Source organism: Bufo gargarizans, chromosome 7 (genome assembly GCF_014858855.1).
Source record: "Bufo gargarizans isolate SCDJY-AF-19 chromosome 7, ASM1485885v1, whole genome shotgun sequence".
Taxonomy (NCBI): domain Eukaryota; kingdom Metazoa; phylum Chordata; class Amphibia; order Anura; family Bufonidae; genus Bufo; species Bufo gargarizans.
In genome coordinates this window covers 51,430,225-51,452,489 of record NC_058086.1, presented here as the reverse complement: position 1 = coordinate 51,452,489, position 22,265 = coordinate 51,430,225, and the positions used below count along the sequence as shown (strand labels likewise).

Sequence of the window (22,265 nt, the reverse complement as noted above, 5' to 3'; positions counted from 1 at the left end):
CGGTTAAGGTCACAGATGATCCAGTGCGTTGTCTGTGGGCAGCAACCAAAGTGTCTGCAACTATTTATTATTATAGTCAATGACATTCTTCCAGTTGTCCAGGGCTGGACGGCCACAGTGCATGGCTGTCATGTTCTGTCCTGTGGCTGTAAACCTAAAAATATACAATTTTCTAGTATACTTTCATTAGATTTTTGGGTTTTGGTGGATAAGAAGAAGTTGCAGGACATAGCGTTGAAAATTTATTGCTGCACACAGTGTAGTCTGCAACACCTCACCGGGGGCAGGATTGCCCTTTGCTCCTCATCATCTTTAGGGCTCATGCACACAAAGGTATTTTCTTTCCGCTTCAGTTTTTATTTTATTTTTTCGTATGCGGAACCATTCACTTCAGGTCAGCAAAAACAACAGAAGGTACTCTGTGTGCATTCCATTTCCGTTCCGCAAAAAAGTAGTGCATGTCCTATTATTGCCCGCAAATCACGGTCCGAGGCCCTATCAAGTCAATAGGTCCGCAAAAATTACGTAACACATCCGAATTTTGCGGATCCATACTGTAGAAATGTTATGCCCAGCCCATATTGCTCATGTGTTTGGTGATTAATAAGTTACTGTTTCCGTTTCTGATCTGCAAAAAAAGGATCGCATACGGATATGTTTTGTGGAATAACGGAACGGAAGAGGACTTAAATCGGAGAAAAAAAACTCAGATACGGAAAAACGGACCACAAAACAACAACGGTCGTGTGCATGAGCCCTTAGGCTGCATTCACGCAATTTTATTGTGGTGCTTTTCCCAATTTTTGCCGTTTTTATGTTTTTTTGCACAAGCAGTTTATTTATTTTTTCGTGGGTAGATTATTAGCTCCAAATGTCATCTGGAAGACTATGGGAAAAAGGAAATGCACAACACATGTATATATATATATATATTTGCTAGTGCCCTTTTTTTCCACTTTGGATACTTTTTGGTGTATATAGAGTCTTTTTTAGAACAGTATGTTGGAGCAATGGCAGCTATTTGGGGCTTTTTTTCATCCTTTCCTCTAATTACAAAAACATGGCTGACAAAAGTTGCCATGAAGAATGCACGAGACATGCAAAGAAAATTCATATGTGTACGCGGCCTTATTGGTTAACTTTTTACAGGTTCATATAACATTAAGTAACTGCCTTTCTTATTTTTTGTACAGATCGCACATAACCCAATAGCTTACCTCTCCTGCCTCATTCACACGTCAGTGTTCGGTCAGTGATTTCAGTGATTTTGAACCAAAGGAGACCAGTACAACTATGGATGTAGCTTTGGCTGTGACTGGAGTATAAACATTAAAGGGCTTCTGTCACCCCCAAAACTCATTTTTTATTTTTGGGCATATTAAAATCCTTATTGGACGACTATTTCCTATATAGGGCTCTTACTTTGTTCTGTGGCTTGGTTTCACTAAAAATCAAACTTTTAAAATATGCAAATGACTTCACTACCAGCAAGTAGGGCGTCTACTTGCTGGTAGCTGCCGCATCCTCCTTTCGAAAAAACGCCCCCTCCTCCTGCTGATTGACAGGGCCAGCGAGTGCTCTTCTCCTCCGGCTGGCCCTGTCTGCAATTCAAATCCCGTGCCTGCACCTTACGTGTCTTCATTCGGCTCAGGCGCTCTGAGAGAAGGATGCTCGCTTTCTCAGCACTCCCTCAGTGCGCCTGCGCCAATGACATCACCCAGGGGTGTATCTATCACAAGGCAAACAAGGCATTTGCCTAGGGCGGCACTTGAAAAGGGGGCGGCAAAATGCCTTGTTTGTGATAGTTACACAATATGCTAAATATATTTTTTGCCCCTTGTCCGATCCTTCATTATGCGAGTTGAAAAACGTACTTCCCCCCCCTCCTGACTTCCTCCCGACCTCCCCTGCCTTTTGCGTCCTCACGTTGCCGTCGTGAGGTCACACGGAGGTGGAGTCACGGGCCGGCAACGCTAGGGTGAGCCTTATCTCCTCCAAGTGCAGAGCGGATCCTGCACACGGTCACCGTGAACACTGAGGCCAGGCCCAGGCCACCAATGCACTGAACCCTGAGCCTGCTGTCTTCAAAAACTGTAAGTACTTAAATTACAGTAATTCACAAAAAATCTATTCCTTAGTTGTTTTATGGGGTATGGGGGTTGGAACCCGTTGGGTGGTTAGAGGGGGGAGAATTAGGGAGGGATTAATACTGTACTAACTCTAGCTCCACATTGTTTTTTAACAAGGAAGGGGTGGGTCAAATTTATATTAGGGGGGTGCCCGAGTTTAGTCTCGCCTAGGGCAGCACAAAACCAAGATACACCACTGACGTCACCTCTAAACCCGAAAGAGAAGACGCCATCGGCGCAGGCACACTGAGGAAGTGTTGAGGAAGCGAGCGTCCTTCTCTCAGAGTGCCGGCGCCGAATGAAGACACGTAAGGTGCAGGCGCGGGATTTGAATTGCAGACAGGGCCTGCCGGAGGAGGAGAGCGCTCACTGGCCCTGTCAATCAGCAGGAGGAGGGGGCGTTTTTTTGAAAGGAGGATGCGGCAGCTACCAGCAAGTAACCGCCCTACTTGCTGGTAGTGAAGTCATTTGCATATTTTAAAAGCTCGATTTGTTTGTGAAACCAAGCCACAGAACAAGGTAAGAGCCCTATATAGGAAATAGTCGTCCAATAAGGATATTAATATGCCCAAAAATGAAAAATGAGTTTTGGGGGGGTGACAGAAGTAGATGTCAAGTGTCCAGTGGTGAATGTATAAAATGCCGCCATGGAGCCGTAGTCTGATACAATATTAACACCAATGAAGGTACTGATAATACTGGATTCATCTCTTTAATCGCTCCTAGCGAGTGCTTGCGCTGTACCGGCGACTCACTGTGCACATAACATTCCTTTTATGCTGCCACATCACCTGCACTGGGCTATAAAATACAGCTAGGCGCGTTCCCCAGTCTTCGTAGAAGCAGCCGCAGAGATTAAGGCCTCTTTCACACGACAGTATGTCCATTTCAGTGTTTTGCGGTCCGTTTTTCACGGATCCGTTGTTCCGTTTTTTGCTTCCGTTGTGGTTCCGTTTCCGTTCCGTTGTTCCGTTCCGTTTTTCCGTATGGCAAATACAGTATACAGTAATTTCATATAAAAAATTGGGCTGGGCATAACATTTTCAATAGATGGTTCCGCAAAAAACGGAACGGATACGGAAGACATACGGATGCATTTCCGTATGCATTCCGTTTTTTTGCGGACCCATAGACTTTAATGGAGCCACGGAACGTGATTTGCGGCCAAATATAGGACATGTTCTATCTTTAAACGGAACGGAAAAACGGAAATACGGAAACGGAATGCACACGGAGTACATTCCGTTTTTTTTGCGGAACCATTGAAATGAATGGTTCCGTATACGGACCGTATACGGACCGCAAAAAACGGCCCGCAAAACGGAAAAAAAAAACGGTCGTGTGAAAGAGGCCTAAGGCTGAGTTCACACGGGCGAGATTTCCGCGTGGGTGCAATGCAGTAGGTGAACGCATTGCACCTGCACTGAATCCTGACCCATTCATTTCAATGGGGCTGTGCACATGAGCATTTTTTTTCATGCATCAGTTCTGCAATGCTTTAAAATCGCAGCATGTTCTATATTCTGCGTTTTTCACGCAGCCCTGGCTCCATAGAAGTGAATGGGGCTGCGTTAATAACGCATTGCATCTGCAAGCAAGTGCGGATGCAATGCGTTTTTCACTGATGGTTGCTAGGAGATGTTGTTTGTAAACCTTCAGTTTTTTATCACGCGCGTGAAAAACGCATCAAAACGCATTGCACCCGCGCGGAAAAAACTGAACAACTAAACGCAATCGCAGACAAAACTGACTGAACTTGCTTGCAAAATGGTGCGAGTTTAACTGAACGCACCCTGAACGCATCCGGACCAAATCTGTCACGCTCGTGTGAACTCAGCCTTAGGCCTCTTTCACACGGGCGTCATGTTTTTTGCCCGGATAAGAGGCGGGTGCGTTGCGGGAAAATGCGCGATTTTTCTGCGCGAGTGCAAAACATTGTCATGCGTTTTGCACTCGCGTGAGAAAAATCGCGCATGTTTGGTACCCAGACCCGAACTTCTTCACAGAAGTTCGGGCTTGGGATTGATGTTCTGAAGATTGTATTATTTTCCCTTATAACATGGTTATAAGGGAAAATAATAGCATTCTGACTACAGAATGCATTAGTATAATAGTGCTGGAAGGGTTAAAAATAATAAAAAAGTTAACTCACCTTCTCCTCTTGTTCGCGCAGATGCCACTCTGTTCTTTAGCTGTGGACTGAATGACCTGAGGTGACGTCAGATCACATGCTCCAATCACATGGTCCATCACCATGGTGATGGAGCATGTGATCTGACGTCATCAAAGGTCCTTTAGCCCACAGATAAAGAACAGACCGGCATCTGCGCTAACAAGAGGAGAAGGTGAGTTAACTTTTTTATTATTTTTAACCCTTCCAGCACTATTATACTAAGCATTCTGTATTCAGAATGCTATTATTTTCCCTTATAACCATGTTATAAGGGAAAATAATACAGTGAATAGACTGTCACCTAGAACCCATGCGTGAAAATCGCACCGCATCCGCACTTGCTTGCGGATGCATGCGATTTTCACGCAACCCCATTCATTTCTATAGGGCCTGCGTTACGTGAAAAACGCACAAAGAGGAGCATGCTGCGATTTTCACGCAACGCACAAGTGATGCGTGAAAATCACCGCTCGTGTGCACAGTCTCATAGAAATGAATGGGTCAGGATTCAGTGCGGGTGCAATGCGTTCACCGCACGCATCGCACCCGCACGGAAAACTCGCCCGTGTGAAAGGGGCCTTAGGCCTCTTTCACACTACAGTTTTTTGCGTTCCGTATACGGTCCGTTTTTTGCGTTCCGTATACGGTCCGTATACGGAACCATTCATTTCAATGGTTCCGCAAAAAAACGGAATGTGTTCCGTATGCATTCCGTTTCCGTATTTCCGTTTTTCCGTTCCGTTGAAAAGATAGAACATGTCCTATATTTGGCCGCAAATCACAGTCCGTGGCTCCATTCAAGTCAATGGGTCAGCAAAAAAAACGGAACACATACGGAAATGCATCCGTATGTCTTCCGTATCCGTTCCGTTTTTTGCGGAACCATCTATTGAAAATGTTATGCCCAGCCCAATTTTTTATATGAAATTACTGTATACTGTATATGCCATACGGAAAAACGGAACGGAACAACGGAACGGAAACGGAACCACAACGGAAGCAAAAAACGGAACAACGGATCCGTGAAAAACGGAACGCAAAACACTGAATTCAACATACTGTAGTGTGAAAGAAGCCTTAAACATCCATTTCCATTTCTGCACTGAAAATTCTTTCTAGGGTGCAGAAGAAGAGCAGCCAGGCGGCGCCCCCAAGTGGCTGCACATGGAACAAGACAAGGATATGCAGGCTGTATTTATTGTAATATGTTACATTGTATCCACAGGATCTCACATCAGCGCATGACACATTGTCTGTTATGTGAAGATCACGCTCTGCAGCCACCACTACACACAGGGCGTAAAGATATTTTTTCTTATATTTTGATATTTACTTGTTTTCTTTATTTCAAATAGCGTAAAGTATGTGCCCCTCGAAATCTCAAAAAACAACGTCACTGGTCTCTTCCTCCTCTTTGTCTGCTGTAACAGGAGTAGCAGTGACTCCTAAGGTCTGGCAATGATGTTTAGAGGGGCTTCCCATGTATCCCCCCAGGTCAGGAGTGTGGAAGTGATTCCTCACCGGACTCTGGAATTATGGATCATGCAAAACTGACACCTGGAAACTCATAAATCACTAGAACGCTAATGTTGTGCAGTCTATTACTCCCTGTTATCTGCCATGTAATACTGAGCACAAGCTAAATGTGGGACTGGTCAAATAATGACTGATATCAGCTGATCCTCTTATAACCTCCAGAGACATTACATCATAAGTGACTGATATCAGCCGCTCCTCTTATAACACTCCAGCGCTGATATAACCTCCAGAGACATTACATCACATGTGACTGATATCAGCTGCTCCCCTTATAACGCTCCAGCGTTGATATAACCTCCAGAGACATTACATCACATGTGACTGAGATCAGCCGCTCCTCTTATAACGCTCCAGCACTGATATAACCTCCAGACATTACATCACATGTGACTGATATCAGCCGCTCCTCTTATAATGCTCCAGCGCTGATATAACCTCCAGAGACATTGCATCATATGTGACTGATATCAGCTGCTCCTCTTATAACTCTCCAGTGCTGATATAACCTCCAGGGTCATTACATCCTATGTGACTGATATCAGCCGCTCCTCTTATAACGCTCCAGCGCTGATATAACCTCCAGACATTACATCCTATGTGACTGATATCAGCCGCTACTCTTATAACGCTCCAGCACTGATATAACCTCCAGACATTACATCCTATGTGACTGATATCAGCCGCTCCTCTTATAACGCTCCAGCGCTGATATAACCTCCAGAGACATTACATCATATGTGACTGATATCAGCCGCTCCCCTTATAACGCTCCAGTACTGATATAACCTCCAGAGACATTACATCATATGTGACCGATGTCAGCCGTTCCTCTTATAACGCTCCAGTACTGATATAACCTCCAGACATTGCATCATATGTGACTGATATCAGCCGCTCCTCTTATAATGCTCCAGCGCTGATATAACCTCCAGAGACATTACATCATATGTGACTGATATCAGCCGCTCCTCTTATAATGCTCCAGCGCTGATATAACCTCCAGAGACATTGCATCATATGTGACTGATATCAGCCGCTCCTCTTATAATGCTCCAGCGCTGATATAACCTCCAGAGACATTACATCATATTTGACTGATATCAGCCACTCCTCTTATAACGCTCCAGTGCTGATATAACCTCCAGACATTACATCATATGTCACAGATATCAGAAGCTCCTCTTATAACGCTCCAGCGCTGATATAACCTCCAGACATTACATATTATGTGACTGATATCAGCCGCTACTCTTATAACGCTCCAGTACTGATATAACCTCCAGACATTGCATCATATGTGACTGATATCAGCCGCTCCTCTTATAACGCTCCAGCGCTGATATAACCTCCACAGACATTACATCATATTTGACTGATATCAGCCGCTCCTCTTATAACGCTCCAGCGCTGATATAACCTCCAGAGACATTACATCATATGTGACTGATATCAGCCGCTCCTCTTATTACGCTCCAGCACTGATATAACCTCCAGACATTACATCACATGTGACTGATATCAGCCGCTCCTCTTATAACGCTATAGGACTGATATAACCTCCAGAGACATTACATCATATGTGACTGAAATCAGCCACTCCTCTTATAACTCTCCAGTGCTGATATAACCTCCAGGGTCATTACATCCTATGTGACTGATATCAGCCGCTCCTCTTATAACGCTCCAGCGCTGATATAACCTCCAGAGACATTACATCATATGTGACTGATATCAGCTGCTCCCCTTATAACGCTCCAGCGTTGATATAACCTCCAGAGACATTACATCACATGTGACTGAGATCAGCCGCTCCTCTTATAACGCTCCAGCACTGATATAACCTCCAGACATTACATCACATGTGACTGATATCAGCCGCTCCTCTTATAATGCTCCAGCGCTGATATAACCTCCAGAGACATTGCATCATATGTGACTGATATCAGCTGCTCCTCTTATAATGCTCCCGCGCTGATATAACCTCCAGAGACATTACATCATATGTGACTGATATCAGCCGCTCCTCTTATAATGCTCCAGCGCTGATATAACCTCCAGAGACATTGCATCATATGTGACTGATATCAGCCGCTCCTCTTATAATGCTCCAGCGCTGATATAACCTCCAGAGACATTACATCATATTTGACTGATATCAGCCACTCCTCTTATAACGCTCCAGTGCTGATATAACCTCCAGACATTACATCATATGTCACTGATATCAGCCGCTCCTCTTATAACGCTCCAGCACTGATATAACCTCCAGACATTACATCCTATGTGACTGATATCAGCCGCTACTCTTATAACGCTCCAGTACTGATATAACCTCCAGACATTGCATCATATGTGACTGATATCAGCTGCTCCTCTTATAACGCTCCAGCGCTGATATAACCTCCAGAGACATTACATCATATTTGACTGATATCAGCCGCTCCTCTTATAACGCTCCAGCGCTGATATAACTTCCAGACATTACATCATATATGACTGATATCAGCCGCTCCTCTTATAACGCTCCAGTGCTGATATAACCTCCAGAGACATTACATCATATGTGACTGATATCAGCCGCTCCTCTTATAACGCTCCAGCACTGATATAACCTCCAGACATTACATCACATGTGACTGATATCAGCCGCTCCTCTTATAACGCTCCAGTGCTGATATAACCTCCAGAGACATTACATCCTATGTGACTGATATCAGCTGCTCCTCTTATAACGCTCCAGTACTGATATAACCTCTAGAGACATTACATCATATGTGACCGATATCAGCCGCTCCTCTTATAACGCTATAGGACTGATATAACCTCCAGAGACATTACATCATATGTGACTGATATCAGCCGCTCCTCTTATAACGCTCCAGTGCTGATATAACCTCCAGAGACATTTTCCTCCTACATTGGAGTTCCTGTACGGTTTTATAGTATTATTAGCCCTTTATATTATGGGATTTCACATGAGAACATATGGTAATCTGGTGTCACTCTTCCTTATAATCCTCACATTTATCATTTGATTTTTAATAAATCGTTCCTCTTTGGGGAGTTGCAGGTCAGTGACACCTGTGCACACCCCACTCCTGTAATAATCTGAGCACAGTCCTGCTATATATCATGCGTAACTGGAACAATTCAGGGCAGACATATTTATTACAAGTAATATTTGTTCTCAGGTACACGGATGAATGCCTGAGCGTTAGGTCGGAGGTCACAGTTCCACCTTGGTGGTCTCGGGGATCTCCCTGTGTGCACCTAACACCTGCTCATAAAAGTTGGTTATTAAACCCCAATGAATCTTCCCCGTCCATGAAGCACAGATCAGCCGCCTCCCCAATAAAAGGGTCCATTAATTCTACATTCCCAATCCTTTCCAGATGCTCTGATAAGTCTGCGCCATCACTGTGTACACTGAGTAACACTCCACCTGCTGGTCATGAGGCAAAACTACACTGGTTTCCTGCTAATTGCTGTGGATTTGTGACAAATAATAGAAAGGTTCAGGGTCCTACTGATCGGGTCTATTCGGACGGACCACCACTAGTCGCTACATCCAAATCATCCCCGCTACAGAACATCTGGACCCTTGTCTGATTGGGTCACTGGTTTCTGTATGATAGTCACTGGTTTCTGTATGATAAGGTCACTGGTTTCTGAGGATAGGGTCACTGGTTTCTGAGGATAGTGTCACTGGTTCGTGTAGGATCAGCTGGTAGTGTAAGGCGATGACATGGCTCAGACTCTTCGCTATACGGAAAGTTTTACCATGAGTCACCAATAGAGAAATGACCTGCCAAACCCTCCTCACACAGCGATGCCGATTACATGAGCCTCCACATTTGACTAATGCTCAAGTTTATTATTCCAGTACACAAGGTACAACCCCCAATATCCTTACAAACACTGAGGGTGATAAAAGGCCACTAATCCCGGAGCAAACAAGTCAAAATGATCAAAGCCAGGAGGCAATGTGGTAGAGAGCGCCCGAGAGATCTAAAGCTTGAACGCGTAGCCCTCCACTTTTTTCCTTTCCTGCTACTCCTGTCATGAAATACTCTGTGCTGCTGTGAGGATCCTCCTCCTTCCACTGTGTCACCCCCAGTCTGTGACCCGCCAAAAGGGGATTTGTATGCATGTCATACGCCAGTTGTTCGTGTCTTATAAATGGCAGCTCTCAGTGCAGTTGACATCGCCAGCAGCCAGCCTAGAATGGGACAAGTCCCTGCTTTCATTTTGCCCTCAATACACATTGAGCCATTGTGAAAGCCTCTCATTTCCCCAAAAGTAGGTTCCATCCAGTCCTACCAGAGAGCAGGAGGTGCCATCGGAGCTCAGCTGTGAGAATGTTGAGTGTCTCTGATGCTCGGCTGTGAGAGTGATGAGAGTCTCTCAGATGCTTGGCTGTGAGAGTGATGAGAGTCGTTCAGATGCTTGGCTGTGAGAGAGTGATGAGAGTCTCAGATGCTCGGCTGTGAGAGTGATGAGAGTCTCTCAGATGCTTGGCTGTGAGAGTGATGAGAGTCATTCAGATGCTCAGCTGTGAGAATGATGAGAGTCGCTCAAATGCTTGGCTTTGGGAATGATGAGAGTTGCTCAGATGTTCATCTGTTAAAGATGATGATAGTCGCTCAGATGTTAAGCTGTGAAGATGATGAGAGTCGCTCAGATGCTCAGCTTTGAGAATGAGGAGAGTTGCTCAGATGCTGAGCTGTGAGAATGATGAGAGTCGCTCGGATGCTTGGATGTGAGAATGATGAGAGTCGTTCAGCTGCTCGGCTGTGAGAATGAGAGTTATTTAGATGCTTTGACTGATAAAATATATTTTTTTTTAAACGGAAAACTCGGCTTAGTAAGAAACAGCAGATGTCAGAAGGATCCCACGAGACTCGACAGACGGGAAAGAAACCATGAAGGTCCAAGATTACAGTAAATCTCCATCTAAATTGTGAAAAAAAGATGGTGGAGAAAGTGCCCCCACCCAACAACACCAGCAGAGTGCCCCCTGTAAGAAATAATCTACTGACTGCCTGCAGCCACCACCAGGGGGAGCTCATTGTGCATAGATGTATACAGATGCTATTGAAGCTCCACTCCCCCTAGTGGTCCTGACCAGCAATGTTTTTAGGGAGGTTTCTCTGATCTTGACTTTACAGCTGTAGGAAAGCTTCATCTCTCACAGGGGTCGCACCCAGCTTTCCCACATGGTAAATCTGTTTTTGCACTAATACGTCCTAAATACCGAATATATAAAGTGTATAAATACAGGCCTAGTGACATGCAGGACCCAGGGAGAGCTGGATACTTTATCTCCAGGCTGTACCACTGCTTGTTTATCTAGACACACTGACCATTCAGGATTCTGGGAATCTGGGTCCCCATTCCTGTATGAGTCGTTGGCTGTCACCCAGCTTTCCCAGAAACAGAAGAAAAACTGAAAATGGAAAAGAAAATACGGTTGAAGAGAAGCGTCAATGCCCTGGGGTCACATTCTCCGGGGAGACCTGTAGGGTGTGTGAGGCGCATCTCTCATCCTGTCACAAAGCTCCAGAAAAGTAAAATGATCAGTCACCAGCTCCGCAGCGCACCCACAAACTGCAGCTCCCTCAGGTGACCAGCTTTCCTGGACCCCTGAATACCAGTGACATGAACCTCGGCTCATGATCAGGTTGTGACCGGGCCCGAACCCGAGACTGAGAGGTTTCTCTAAAAAAGTGTCACCGTAGTCGCATGTATAAAGCTGAGGCCACACAGAGATGTGTAGCTGGATTTTTTGCTCCTGTTGCGTTGCAATCGCAGCATATCACATATAGCGCTGCAGCAGCATTGACAATCATTAGATCCAAAGTGGTGCGACACATCCCAACACACAACAGGGGTAATTTATAAACTCTTTTATGCACGTTTTTTGGTGTATAAAAAGTCGTCTTCCCTGTTTGTGTCCTTTTATAAACTCCTTTCTGACACTATTTTGTTGCATGTGTGTTTTTACGCTGGCCTCACCACCATAAATTAGGTGGCAGCGCAAATGGGAAACAAAGACTGTTGTAAAAAGTCTGTCTTTGTAAATGACCCCCAATGTCGTCTTGCAGACTGCAGCTGACTTGTGGCTGTGGTCTCTATTCATTCCCTGTCCTTACAGGGAAGCAAGCAAATTATTACTGTTCTCTTAAGAAGAAGGTATGCAAATGAGCTGTTAACAAGCTCTGCCTCTGAAGCCACCAGATGTAAGGCAGCAATCCTATAAGTCAATGTATGACCCTTTAAACAGGCTTTGAAACATGACTTGGATAATAACTAAGCCAGCATCTCATCTGCAGACAGCTGTTTTGGTGTGACTGCCCCTCATCAGTGCAGAGAAGGAAGGTACTGACCTCACTGGGTGAAAGGCCTAAGTCAGCATTCAGGGAATACAGTATCTTCTTATAGAGAGCGCCTCTGGAATTCTGGGAAGAAAGGGATGCAAATGAGCTCTTAACTAGCTCCGCCTCTGATGCCACCAGATGTAAGGCAGCTATCCTATAAGTTAATGTTCGACCTTTTAAAAGTCCTTGAGATATGACTTGGCCTATAAGACTCCTCATGCCTTTTAGTGCGTTCTCCTTAAGGAGATATTGTATTCCCCAAATACTGTTCTCCCAGTACTGCGGCTGTCGAGCCCCCTTACAATAGATATACAGCATAAATATCAGTGTAGTGGGAACAAGTAACAGCACCCTCTAGTGGTAATGTAGTAGTATGCAGTGCCTTATTATGGTAATATGGAGCGTGCAGCCCCTTCTAGTGGCAATGTAGCAGACTGCAGCACTGTCTAGTACTAATAATGACAACCACCTGCTAGTGGTACTGTGGCAGTGTGCAGTGCCGTGTACTGGTATTGTGCTAGCATTCAGCATCTTCTAATGGCAATGTGGCAGAATGTAGTGGTTTCTAGTGATATTGTGGTACAAAGCAGCACCTTTTAGTGGTAGCGTAGCAGTAAGCATCGCCTTCTAGAGGTAATGTGACAGTATGCCGTGCCTTGTAATGGTAATATGGTAGTATGCAGCGCCTTCTAGTGGTAATATGGCAGTATGCAGCGCCTTCTAGTGGTAAAGTGACAGTATGCAGTGCCTTCTAGTGGTAATATGGCAGTATGCAGCACCTTCTAGTGGTAATATGGCAGTATGCAGTGTCTTCTAGTGGTAATTTGGCAGTATGCAGCACCTCCTAGTGGTAATATGGCAGTATGCAGCGCCTTCTAGTGGTAATATGGCAGTATGCAGTGCTTTCTAGTGGTAATGTGACAGTATGCCGTGCCTTCTAATGGTAATATGGTAGTATGCAGCGCCTTCTAGTGGTAATATGGCAGTATGCAGCGCCTTCTAGTGGTAATGTGACAGTATGCCGTGCCTTCTAATGGTAATATGGTAGTATGCAGTGCCTTCTAGTGGTAATATGGCAGATGCAACGCCTTCTAGTGGTAATGTGACAGTATGCAGCGCCTTACAGTGGTAATATGGCAGTATGCAGCGCCTTCTAGTGGTAATATGGCAGTATGCAGCGCCTTCTAGTGGTAATATGGCAGTATGCAGCGCCTTCTAGTGGTAATATGGCAGTATGCAGCGCCTTCTAGTGGTAATGTGACAGTATGCAGTGCCTTCTAGTGGTAATATGGCAGTATGCAGCACCTTCTAGTGGTAATATGGCAGTATGCAGTGCCTTCTAGTGGTAATATGGCAGTATGCAGCACCTCCTAGTGGTAATATTGCAGTATGCAGCGCCTTCTAGTGGTAATATGGCAGTATGCAGTGCTTTCTAGTGGTAATGTGACAGTATGCCGTGCCTTCTAATGGTAATATGGTAGTATGCAGCGCCTTCTAGTGGTAATATGGCAGTATGCAGCGCCTTCTAGTGCCTTCTAATGGTAATATGATAGTATGCGTGCCTTCTAGTGGTAATATGGCAGTATGCAACGCCTTCTAGTGGTAATGTGACAGTATGCAGTGCCTTACAGTGGTAATATGGCAGTATGCAGCGCCTTCTAGTGGTAATATGGCAGTATGCAGCGCCTTCTAGTGGTAATATGGCAGTATGCAGTGCCTTCTAGTGGTAATATGGCAGTATGCAGCGCCTTCTAGTGGTAATGTGGCAGTATGCAGCGCCTTCTAGTGGTAATGTGGCAGTATGCAGCGCCTTCTAGTGGTAATATGGCAGTTTGCAGCGCCTTCTAGTGGTAACATAGCAGTATGCAGCGCCTTCTAGTGGTAATGTGACAGCATGCAGCGCCTTCGAGTGGTAATGTGGCAGCTTGCAGCGCTTCCTAGTGGTAATGTGACAACATGCAGTGCCTTCTAATTGTAATGTGTCAGCATGCAGCGCCTTCCAGTGGTATTGTGGTAGTATGCAGTGCATTCTAGATCTTTTGGAGAGACACTATAGTACCTAGCTTTCCTCACAGTTTGCATGTTCACCTTGTTCCATGAGGTCAGTGACCCCCAGCTTCTCCTGGATAAGGGCCTTGCAGTGTATGTGAACAGTCACTGACTCAGAATGACTTCTTAGTAACCTTACAGAATCGCCAACCACTGCAGTTCTCCAATTCTATCACTAGATGGCAACACATAACCCCATTCCTTTGATGGCTAACCTCTGGCACTCCAGCTGTGGTAAAACTACAACTCCCAATATGCCCCCTTGTTTGGCTGTTCTCAGAACTCCATAAAAAGGAATGGAGCATGCTGGGAGTCGTAGTTTCACCACAGCTGGAGTGCCGGAGGTTAGCCATCACTGCTATTCATTCCAGTATCTGAAGAATGATTTATATTTGGCAGTAAAGGGAGGAAATGTAACAAGTCATACATCCATGTATCAGGGTATGTCAGGTCTGCACCACGTCCTACTGCTCACCAATCACTCCGGGGCTCTTCTTCTGCATATGATATGACTACAATGCTAAATCTCTGGTTTACTTGTTTCCATGGCCACTTTAGTGACACTTCTGCTTTTTCCAGATTACACCTCTGGACATACTGAAGTCTTCAATCTTCGTTCTGTCGATATGCGATCATTTCACTGTATCTACATCTCTGTACATTAAATGCAGCCCCTTCAGTGTATACAGCTGTACCCATAGGCATCTGCAATATGTGCATTGTCCTATATGGGTATTATCCTTGGTACCATAGCTCAGGAAGGGGGGGGGGGGGGGGGGTATTATTTACCAATGCAATTGCTAATTATTGCCCCATAAAATCCATAACTGCCAGTAATAGCGTGCGGGGAGAGATCCGGGGCACACGTCACCCACTCCATTATGGACTACACGTTTCTAGGTTGGAGTGACCCTTTTTTCTGGAGTCAGTATGACCCAGAAACATGCAGTCCATTGTTAATAAAATCCTTTGTTGCATTCTCTCTGCACTTGGAAGCCGTTCGGTCTCTCTCTGGCAGCGCCCCCGGAGCTCTCCACTGTAATAACAATGGCGTATAGAAAGTGGCTGCATAAAGCTCATCTTCTCCTATGTAAAGCGGAATTATAATAATATATATAGTAATCATTATATATTAAAACATTCTGCAACATAATAGACTTTGTATATATTTCTCACCATGTTCCAGATCTCTGATTACTGTCAGTGAATGGAAGTACTTTGTTTCCATCCAGAGGATGAAAAAGCGTATTGACTTCTCACAGCTGATGACGCTACAGTTGTATGCAGTCTGGATATTTTGTGCCAGTGTGTGAGTACAGGAAAGGCTACTTTCACAATGGCGTTTTGAATTACGTTTGTGAGATCCGTTTCAGGGATCTCACAAATGGTTCAAAATGGATCAGTTTAGCCCCAATGCATTCTGAATGGATAATGATCTGTTCAAAATGCATCAGTTTGGCTCCGTTCCGCCTCCATTCCGCTTTGGATGTGGAGCCAAACTGATCCGTCCTGACTTACAATGTAAGTCAATGGGGACGGATCCGTTTTCACTGACACAATATGGTGCAGTTTAAAACGGATCCGTCCTCCATTGACTTTCAATGTAAGTCAGGATGGATCCGTTTTGACTTTGCTCTTCAAAGAATGGATCCGTTCTGAACAGATACAATCGTTTGCATTATAGGTGCGGATCCGTCTGTGCAGACACCAGACAGACGCACACCTAATGCAGGTGTGAAAGTAGCCTAAGTCATCAGCCTGGATACAAACTTAACAAACAGAGCGTCATATGGGCTGGATACAAGTGTAACAAACCTTCAGATGTAACAAGTATTACGGCAGGACAGGCTTTGAGCTTCTGGAATTAAACATTAATTTGGCATCCACTGACAGCAAGCAGAGTTCTTGAAAATGGTGATAAATTGTGAGACAGCAGTACGTGCTGTGATTGCTGGCATCGTTTTTATGGAATTGTTGGTGCGTTGCGTTCTCTTTGCCTTGTGTGGCCGTTCCTCAGGCTACGGGTGATGATGGTGTCAGATCAACTTTGTGAATCCGCAGTATCCATGAAGTCTCCGGAGTATTGGGGTCTCCTCAAGTGTGGAGCCGCACTGCCCTTGAGATGAAGGCAGATCGCAGGCAGCAGCATTTGCATACCGTTTATCTCCTGAGGAGCGGCCATACCTCATCACTGATGAATTTCCAAAAAGGCTCCCTGGACCGAGGCCAGATCTCGATTCATGACTGACAGAGCAGAGATCACCAGCTCCGAGCCTCACAGAGTCACCTTGAGATTCAGCAAAGGGCTAACACAGGACAGAGACATTAAAGGGGACCTATGAGGCCATATGGAGTTAACAGACGTGAACCCAATGCTCAGGTACTCCCACCGTGTATGATCCATGGGGAGTGGGGAGTACGCTGCTGTCAGACATCCGTGTCCCCTGCAAACATCTCTGGCAAATGCTTAGCTCCCTTGAGAACAAAAATATCGGACATGAAATTGAACAGCCCAATCCTAACCTGCTCAGGCACCTTCCATTAGTGTGAATGGGACATACGAGTGAGTGCACAGGAAGAGAAAGCAGATACCCCAAGTCTAGGGATCAGTGGGGGTCCAAATACTGAAAAGTCTAAAGGGGTACTCCAACCAATAACAGAACTGGCCTATTGATTAGATACGATCATAGTCTGGGGATCTGATGGGATCAACTATGATCATGTCCCAGTGGAGAATATATTACACATCTAGCCTGTGACTGATGAGGCCGCAACTCCACCTGAGGACAAAGTCACGACAGAAGATCTAGACCTCACAGTGAGAAGAGGAAACCACAGGAGAACAGAAGTGCAGCAGTGGAGTCATGGACAGTAAGGATACAGCAAAACAGGAGAGGAAGAGACTTACGTGAATCCTCCCAGTGCAGAAGATGGAGCTTCCAGGCGGAATAGTACAGAAAGCCCAACACCAGGAAGAGGCAGAGAGCCAGCAGCAGGTTCCTCACGAAAACCAAAACTCCCATTTTTAAAACATTCCTGCGCTCCTACATGACCTGCGGGAGAACAAACAAGACCTTGAGAGGATGATGGGGGTGATAATGAAGCAAACTCCACCCGAATACCACACCCTAAGTTATTATATAAAATACCTGCACCGCAGATCCCGTCATATTTAAAGGGAAAATAGTGATTCATGCCGCACTATTATTCCTGTGAAAGCGATAGAGACCCCGGCAAACCACGATGGGCGCCGCTGGTGTCAATAATGGGAGAGATCCGATTCCAATTTAAAGGGAGGCCACAACGCAGGTTGGATCAGAGCGTTACTCGGCCCCTAGTCCCTAATCTTATGTAATGACCTCACGTCCTGCTGGAGCCCCATTATCCACTGCACCACAAAAGGTGGATCAGTTTTGACGGTCTGTTGGAATATTAGAGGAAAGGATTAGGGCAGAGGACACAGATGGTATTTGGTTATATTATTTGCCCTGTTTTGTCCTAGCCCGCGATTCGAAGAACAAACGAACAGCGCTCACCCCTGACCCCATGTCACAGTCACTGCTAGTACTCTATTACAACACACATTTCATTATCTTGTGCTGGTCTTCAGCTACTCCAGTCACATCCAGAGCTGTATTCATATTTCTGCTAGTTTCCTGTTAGCAGAGAGTAGTGCACTGTGGGTGTTCAGGCGCAATCACAAGTGGGACACATTACATAAATGAAGCATTAGATGAAACCTGCTGATTAAAACAGACCCAGCTGACCATCTAATGTGAATGGGTTGTCTCGACCAAAAGGGTTGACCTGGATTTGGTGTAAAGAGACAGCAGAGGAGTCTGGAGAGGACAAAGGGGTCTGGAGTGGACAGAAGAGATGGGAGGGGGGAGTAGTCAAAGGAGTCTGGGGGAGATAGAAGAGCCTGGACGAAACAAAGGGTCTGGGGAGGACAGAGGTGTCTTGAGAGGATGGAGGGGACAGAAGGGTCTAGAGAAGAAAAAGGTGGGGACAGAGGAATCTGTAGGGGACAAAGGAGTCTGGAGGAGACAGAGGTAACTGGAGGGGGGCAGAGAGGTCAAGAGAGGACAGAAGGGCATGGAAGAGGTTTTTGGACTGGAAAGGGCTGTCCAGAGACGGCAGAGAAGTCTGGAGAGTACAGAGGGGTCTGGTGCGGACAGAAAAGCCTGGAGAGGAAAGAATAGTCTGGAGGAGATAGATGGGTCTGGAAGAACAAAGGGTCTGGCGAGGACAGAGGTGTCTCGAGGAAAAAGAGAGGTTTGCATGGGAAAGAAGGATCTAGAGGAGACAAAAATATCTGGAAGGAACAAAGGGGTATACAGGTGACAGAGGAAACGGGAGGGGACAGAAGGATTTGGAGGCGACAAAGGTGTCTGGAAGTAACAAATGAGTCTTGAGGGGACAGAAGGGTCTGGATGGGACAGAGGAGTCTTGCAGCAACTTATTCCGCTCTCCCAATTGAAAACAAACACTCAGCCAAACATTACGTATATGGGGCAGACAGGAGGAATAGCTGTGAGCATTTCCTGGCCACTGTTTTATGTTTATGTTCAGCCTCTAACCTTGGGGAATTTTCTATGTAGCTTTTGATGTAACCAGAGAATAACATGAGAAGTAAAACTGGGCACGGATGTAGCAATACAGTATTTACTAAAAACTACTGTTATGTTCTAGGAGACATACATAGGTTTCATTGGTTGTAATGCTTACAAGTAATAATTAGCATTTATCTTGGTTGTTCTGGCTCAGTACTATAATCATATTATGAAGTTATGTATCCGTCATTTAGGTCCAACGTTCTACGCTGGTTATCTAATGTGGAACCTAAAACATTTTATTGATGTATCTTACACCTATATGTGTCACAGACACCATATTTGGATCTTATCCCTCTTTTTGAAAATCCAGTACAAATGAAGTGACAAGAAAAACGCTCAAGACCACTCCCCCAATCACTAATTGGAATCAATTAAGTGCATATATATAGACCAAGGAAAGACAGGCTACTCATTCCCACTGAAGAAGGAGCAGTGTGCTCCGAAACGCGTATGGGGTATTGAGGCAGCCATACTCAAACTAGCTAGTGACACCATAAAGGATCCTAAAGTTTTAAAGCTCTGGAGCAAATTTCTCTTGCAAGAGCGAGTAAGTGAAAGTGACGTCACCGAAAGTGACGAATAGCCGCAAAACCATCAGGCAGAGCGAACATCCCCGCGGGCGGGAATACCACACGAGGATGCCATCCTCCCGCAAGGGAGCCACTTACCAGCCTATCATTGGTCACCAGGAGGGTAACGTACCTGCTATCATAGCAGTATTACCTATTATAACTTCTTATTGCTGGACTATAAATAAGAGGGCAATTTAATGGGACGCTACCTTAGTACCAGAAGAAGGTACTCATCTCTTATTTAATTTCTGGACAACATATTTATTTCCTGGACACCATATCATTGGACTGGACATTCTTACCTACCTTCAGTAGGTCTATAAGACTCTTATTTTTAAGATTTTTTATACTTTATATTTTTAACATTTTGTATTACATTTTTGTGTACATTTATTATTATTTTTCACACCATTATCTATTATATTTTTGTATATCCTAGGATTTGCGAGTATTTTACTTTCATCATTTTATATCTATGATATTTGGCTCACCTAGCCATCTCCTAATAAATATATTTTTCCATGCACAACATATGATCCCTCTACCTACAGATAGCACACGTGGCCAACTGGAGATATCAGGTGTGGATGGTTGCAGATATTATGTGGCCAACTGGAGATATCAGGTGTGGATGGTTGCAGATATTATGTGGCCAACTGGAGATATCAGGTGTGGATGGTTGCAGATATTATGTGGCCAACTGGAGATATCAGGTGTGGATGGTTGCAGATATCACACGAGGTTAGTGCTGCAGTAAATTAATATTTTAGTAATCCTTCTATATTTACCTTCTTAAAATAACAGTGGTATAGAAAATAATTACATACACATAAGGCTTCTTTCTGTCAGAAGGCTGCTGCAGCGATCGACTGTAATGGGGTCCGGCCTTGTTACAGCATTCAAGCTGGGTTTTGTATGCCGAAACATGGCCAGATGGCCTTGGACCACATTATAGTCAATGAGAGCATATAGCTGGTTGTATCTGGCTATACCCAATATGGTATGCTCCTGCAGGCTGTTCTTCTGCCAGAATGTGTATCTAATGTTATGTTATGAACTCCGTCAGTCTGTTTCGGTGGAGAAACAGACTGCCGGAGTTCACTGGCTGCCATGATGTCCCCCTTCCCCAGTGCCTCCATGCCATCCACCATCTTCCCCACTCCCCTAGATCAGCCCCTCCATGCCAAATCACAGGTGCCCCCAATAACCCCTCCCCCCGTGCCAATAACTTTATACATACCAAATCACAGGTGCCCCAATTAACCCCTCTCCCCCCATGCCAATAACTTTATACATGCCATTGCCAAATCACAGGTTCCCCCATTAACCCCTCTCCCCCCCATACCAATAACTTTATACATGCCATTGCCAAATCACAGGTGCCTCCATTAACACCTCTCCTCCGTTCCTCTTATTTCTATGGGACTACCGGAGATAGCTGAGTACAGCAGTTGGCTATTCCTTGCGTTCCCAGGATCAGTGTGGTTCCCAGCAGCTGGACCACCAGTGATCAGTTAGGTCTCCCATATTCTGTGGATAGGGGATAACTTGCACAACCCCTTTAAGTAATGAAATACCCAAAGAACAAAAACATCCCCGTCCCTGTGCAGTCCTACCTGCTATGCCCTCACATGTATCTGGACATGCTCATACACGTCAGCTGAAAGTAGGCAGGGAGCTTCCCAACTTTCCACCAATGGCAGATGTCAGGGGAAAGACATATTGGATTTTAACATGTCCAGTCCTTTGATCTTGTGGGAGATAGGCCGCCTGCAGGGGTCTCTACATCAGCTTATTCCCCTCCCCCCATTGAGAACACCTGCATGCTCAGCCATCATTATGGTTCTCCCACAGCTTTCCAGAAAGAAAAGGCTGACTAGAACCTGTAAGGACAACTCCTGGGATTTATCTTGAAATAATTAGAGGCTGTTTCTCTATTAAATCTCCATCCTCACATTAATTACTGTGGTTTACCATTTCTGTGAAACCTGGATGAGGAATCAGATATGCAGTTGTTGCATTACTTGTGGGTTTCACAGACTTTCAGTTGACATGAGAAACTGCACAATCCTCATCTAGGGGCAGACATGAGACTGACTGAGTTGACAGCTCTCCTCCTGTAGGAAGACAGCACTGACACGAGAGCCGATGAGAACACATGTGACTGCAACAAGCTGTTGAGTTTGCAAAGTTTGTTTCCCCTGTTTTAACCAACACACATGAGTCTCTCCCTATAACTGATGTAGGTACAGATAGTACTGCCTTCCTGTCTCTCCGTGTAAATGATATCGGTACAGACAGTACTGCCTCCCTGTCTCTCCCTGTAAATTATGTCGGTACACATAGTACTGCCTTCCTGTCTCTCCCTGTAAATAATTTAGGTACAGATAGTACTGCTTCCCTGTCTCTTCCTGTAAATGATGTCGGTACAGATAGTAGTGCCTCCCTGTCTCTCCCTGTAAATGATATAGGTACAGATAGTACTGCCTCTCTGTCTCTTCCTGTAAATGATGTCCATATAGATAGTACTGCCTCCCTGTAAATGATTTAGGTACAGATACTACTGCCTCCCTTTAAACGATGTAGGTACAGATAGTACTGCCACCCTATCTCTCTCTGTAAATGATGTAGATACAGATAGTACTGCCTCCTTGTCTCTCCCTGTAAATGATGTAGGTACAGATAGTACTGCATCTCTGTCTCTTCCTGTAAATGATGTAGATACATACAGTACTGCCTCCCAATATCTCTCTGTAAATTATGTAGATACAGATAGTACTGCCTCACCATCTCTCTCTGTAAATGATGCA

The 22,265-nt window shown here is 45.0% G+C and overlaps 1 protein-coding gene across 5 annotated transcripts in view; it reads right to left on the bottom strand.

The window, feature by feature from the left end:
* ST3GAL3 (ST3 beta-galactoside alpha-2,3-sialyltransferase 3) overlaps positions 1–22,265 on the bottom strand; it is a 308,463-nt gene that overhangs the window by 247,374 nt on the left and 38,824 nt on the right. For all 5 annotated transcript variants that reach the window (XM_044301369.1, XM_044301368.1, XM_044301371.1 and 2 more), the window contains exon 2: positions 17,176–17,320. In XM_044301369.1, coding sequence (XP_044157304.1) covers positions 17,176–17,290 — 115 coding nt within the window. In that variant the 5' untranslated portion in view covers positions 17,291–17,320. The remainder of the gene's footprint in view (positions 1–17,175; positions 17,321–22,265) is intronic.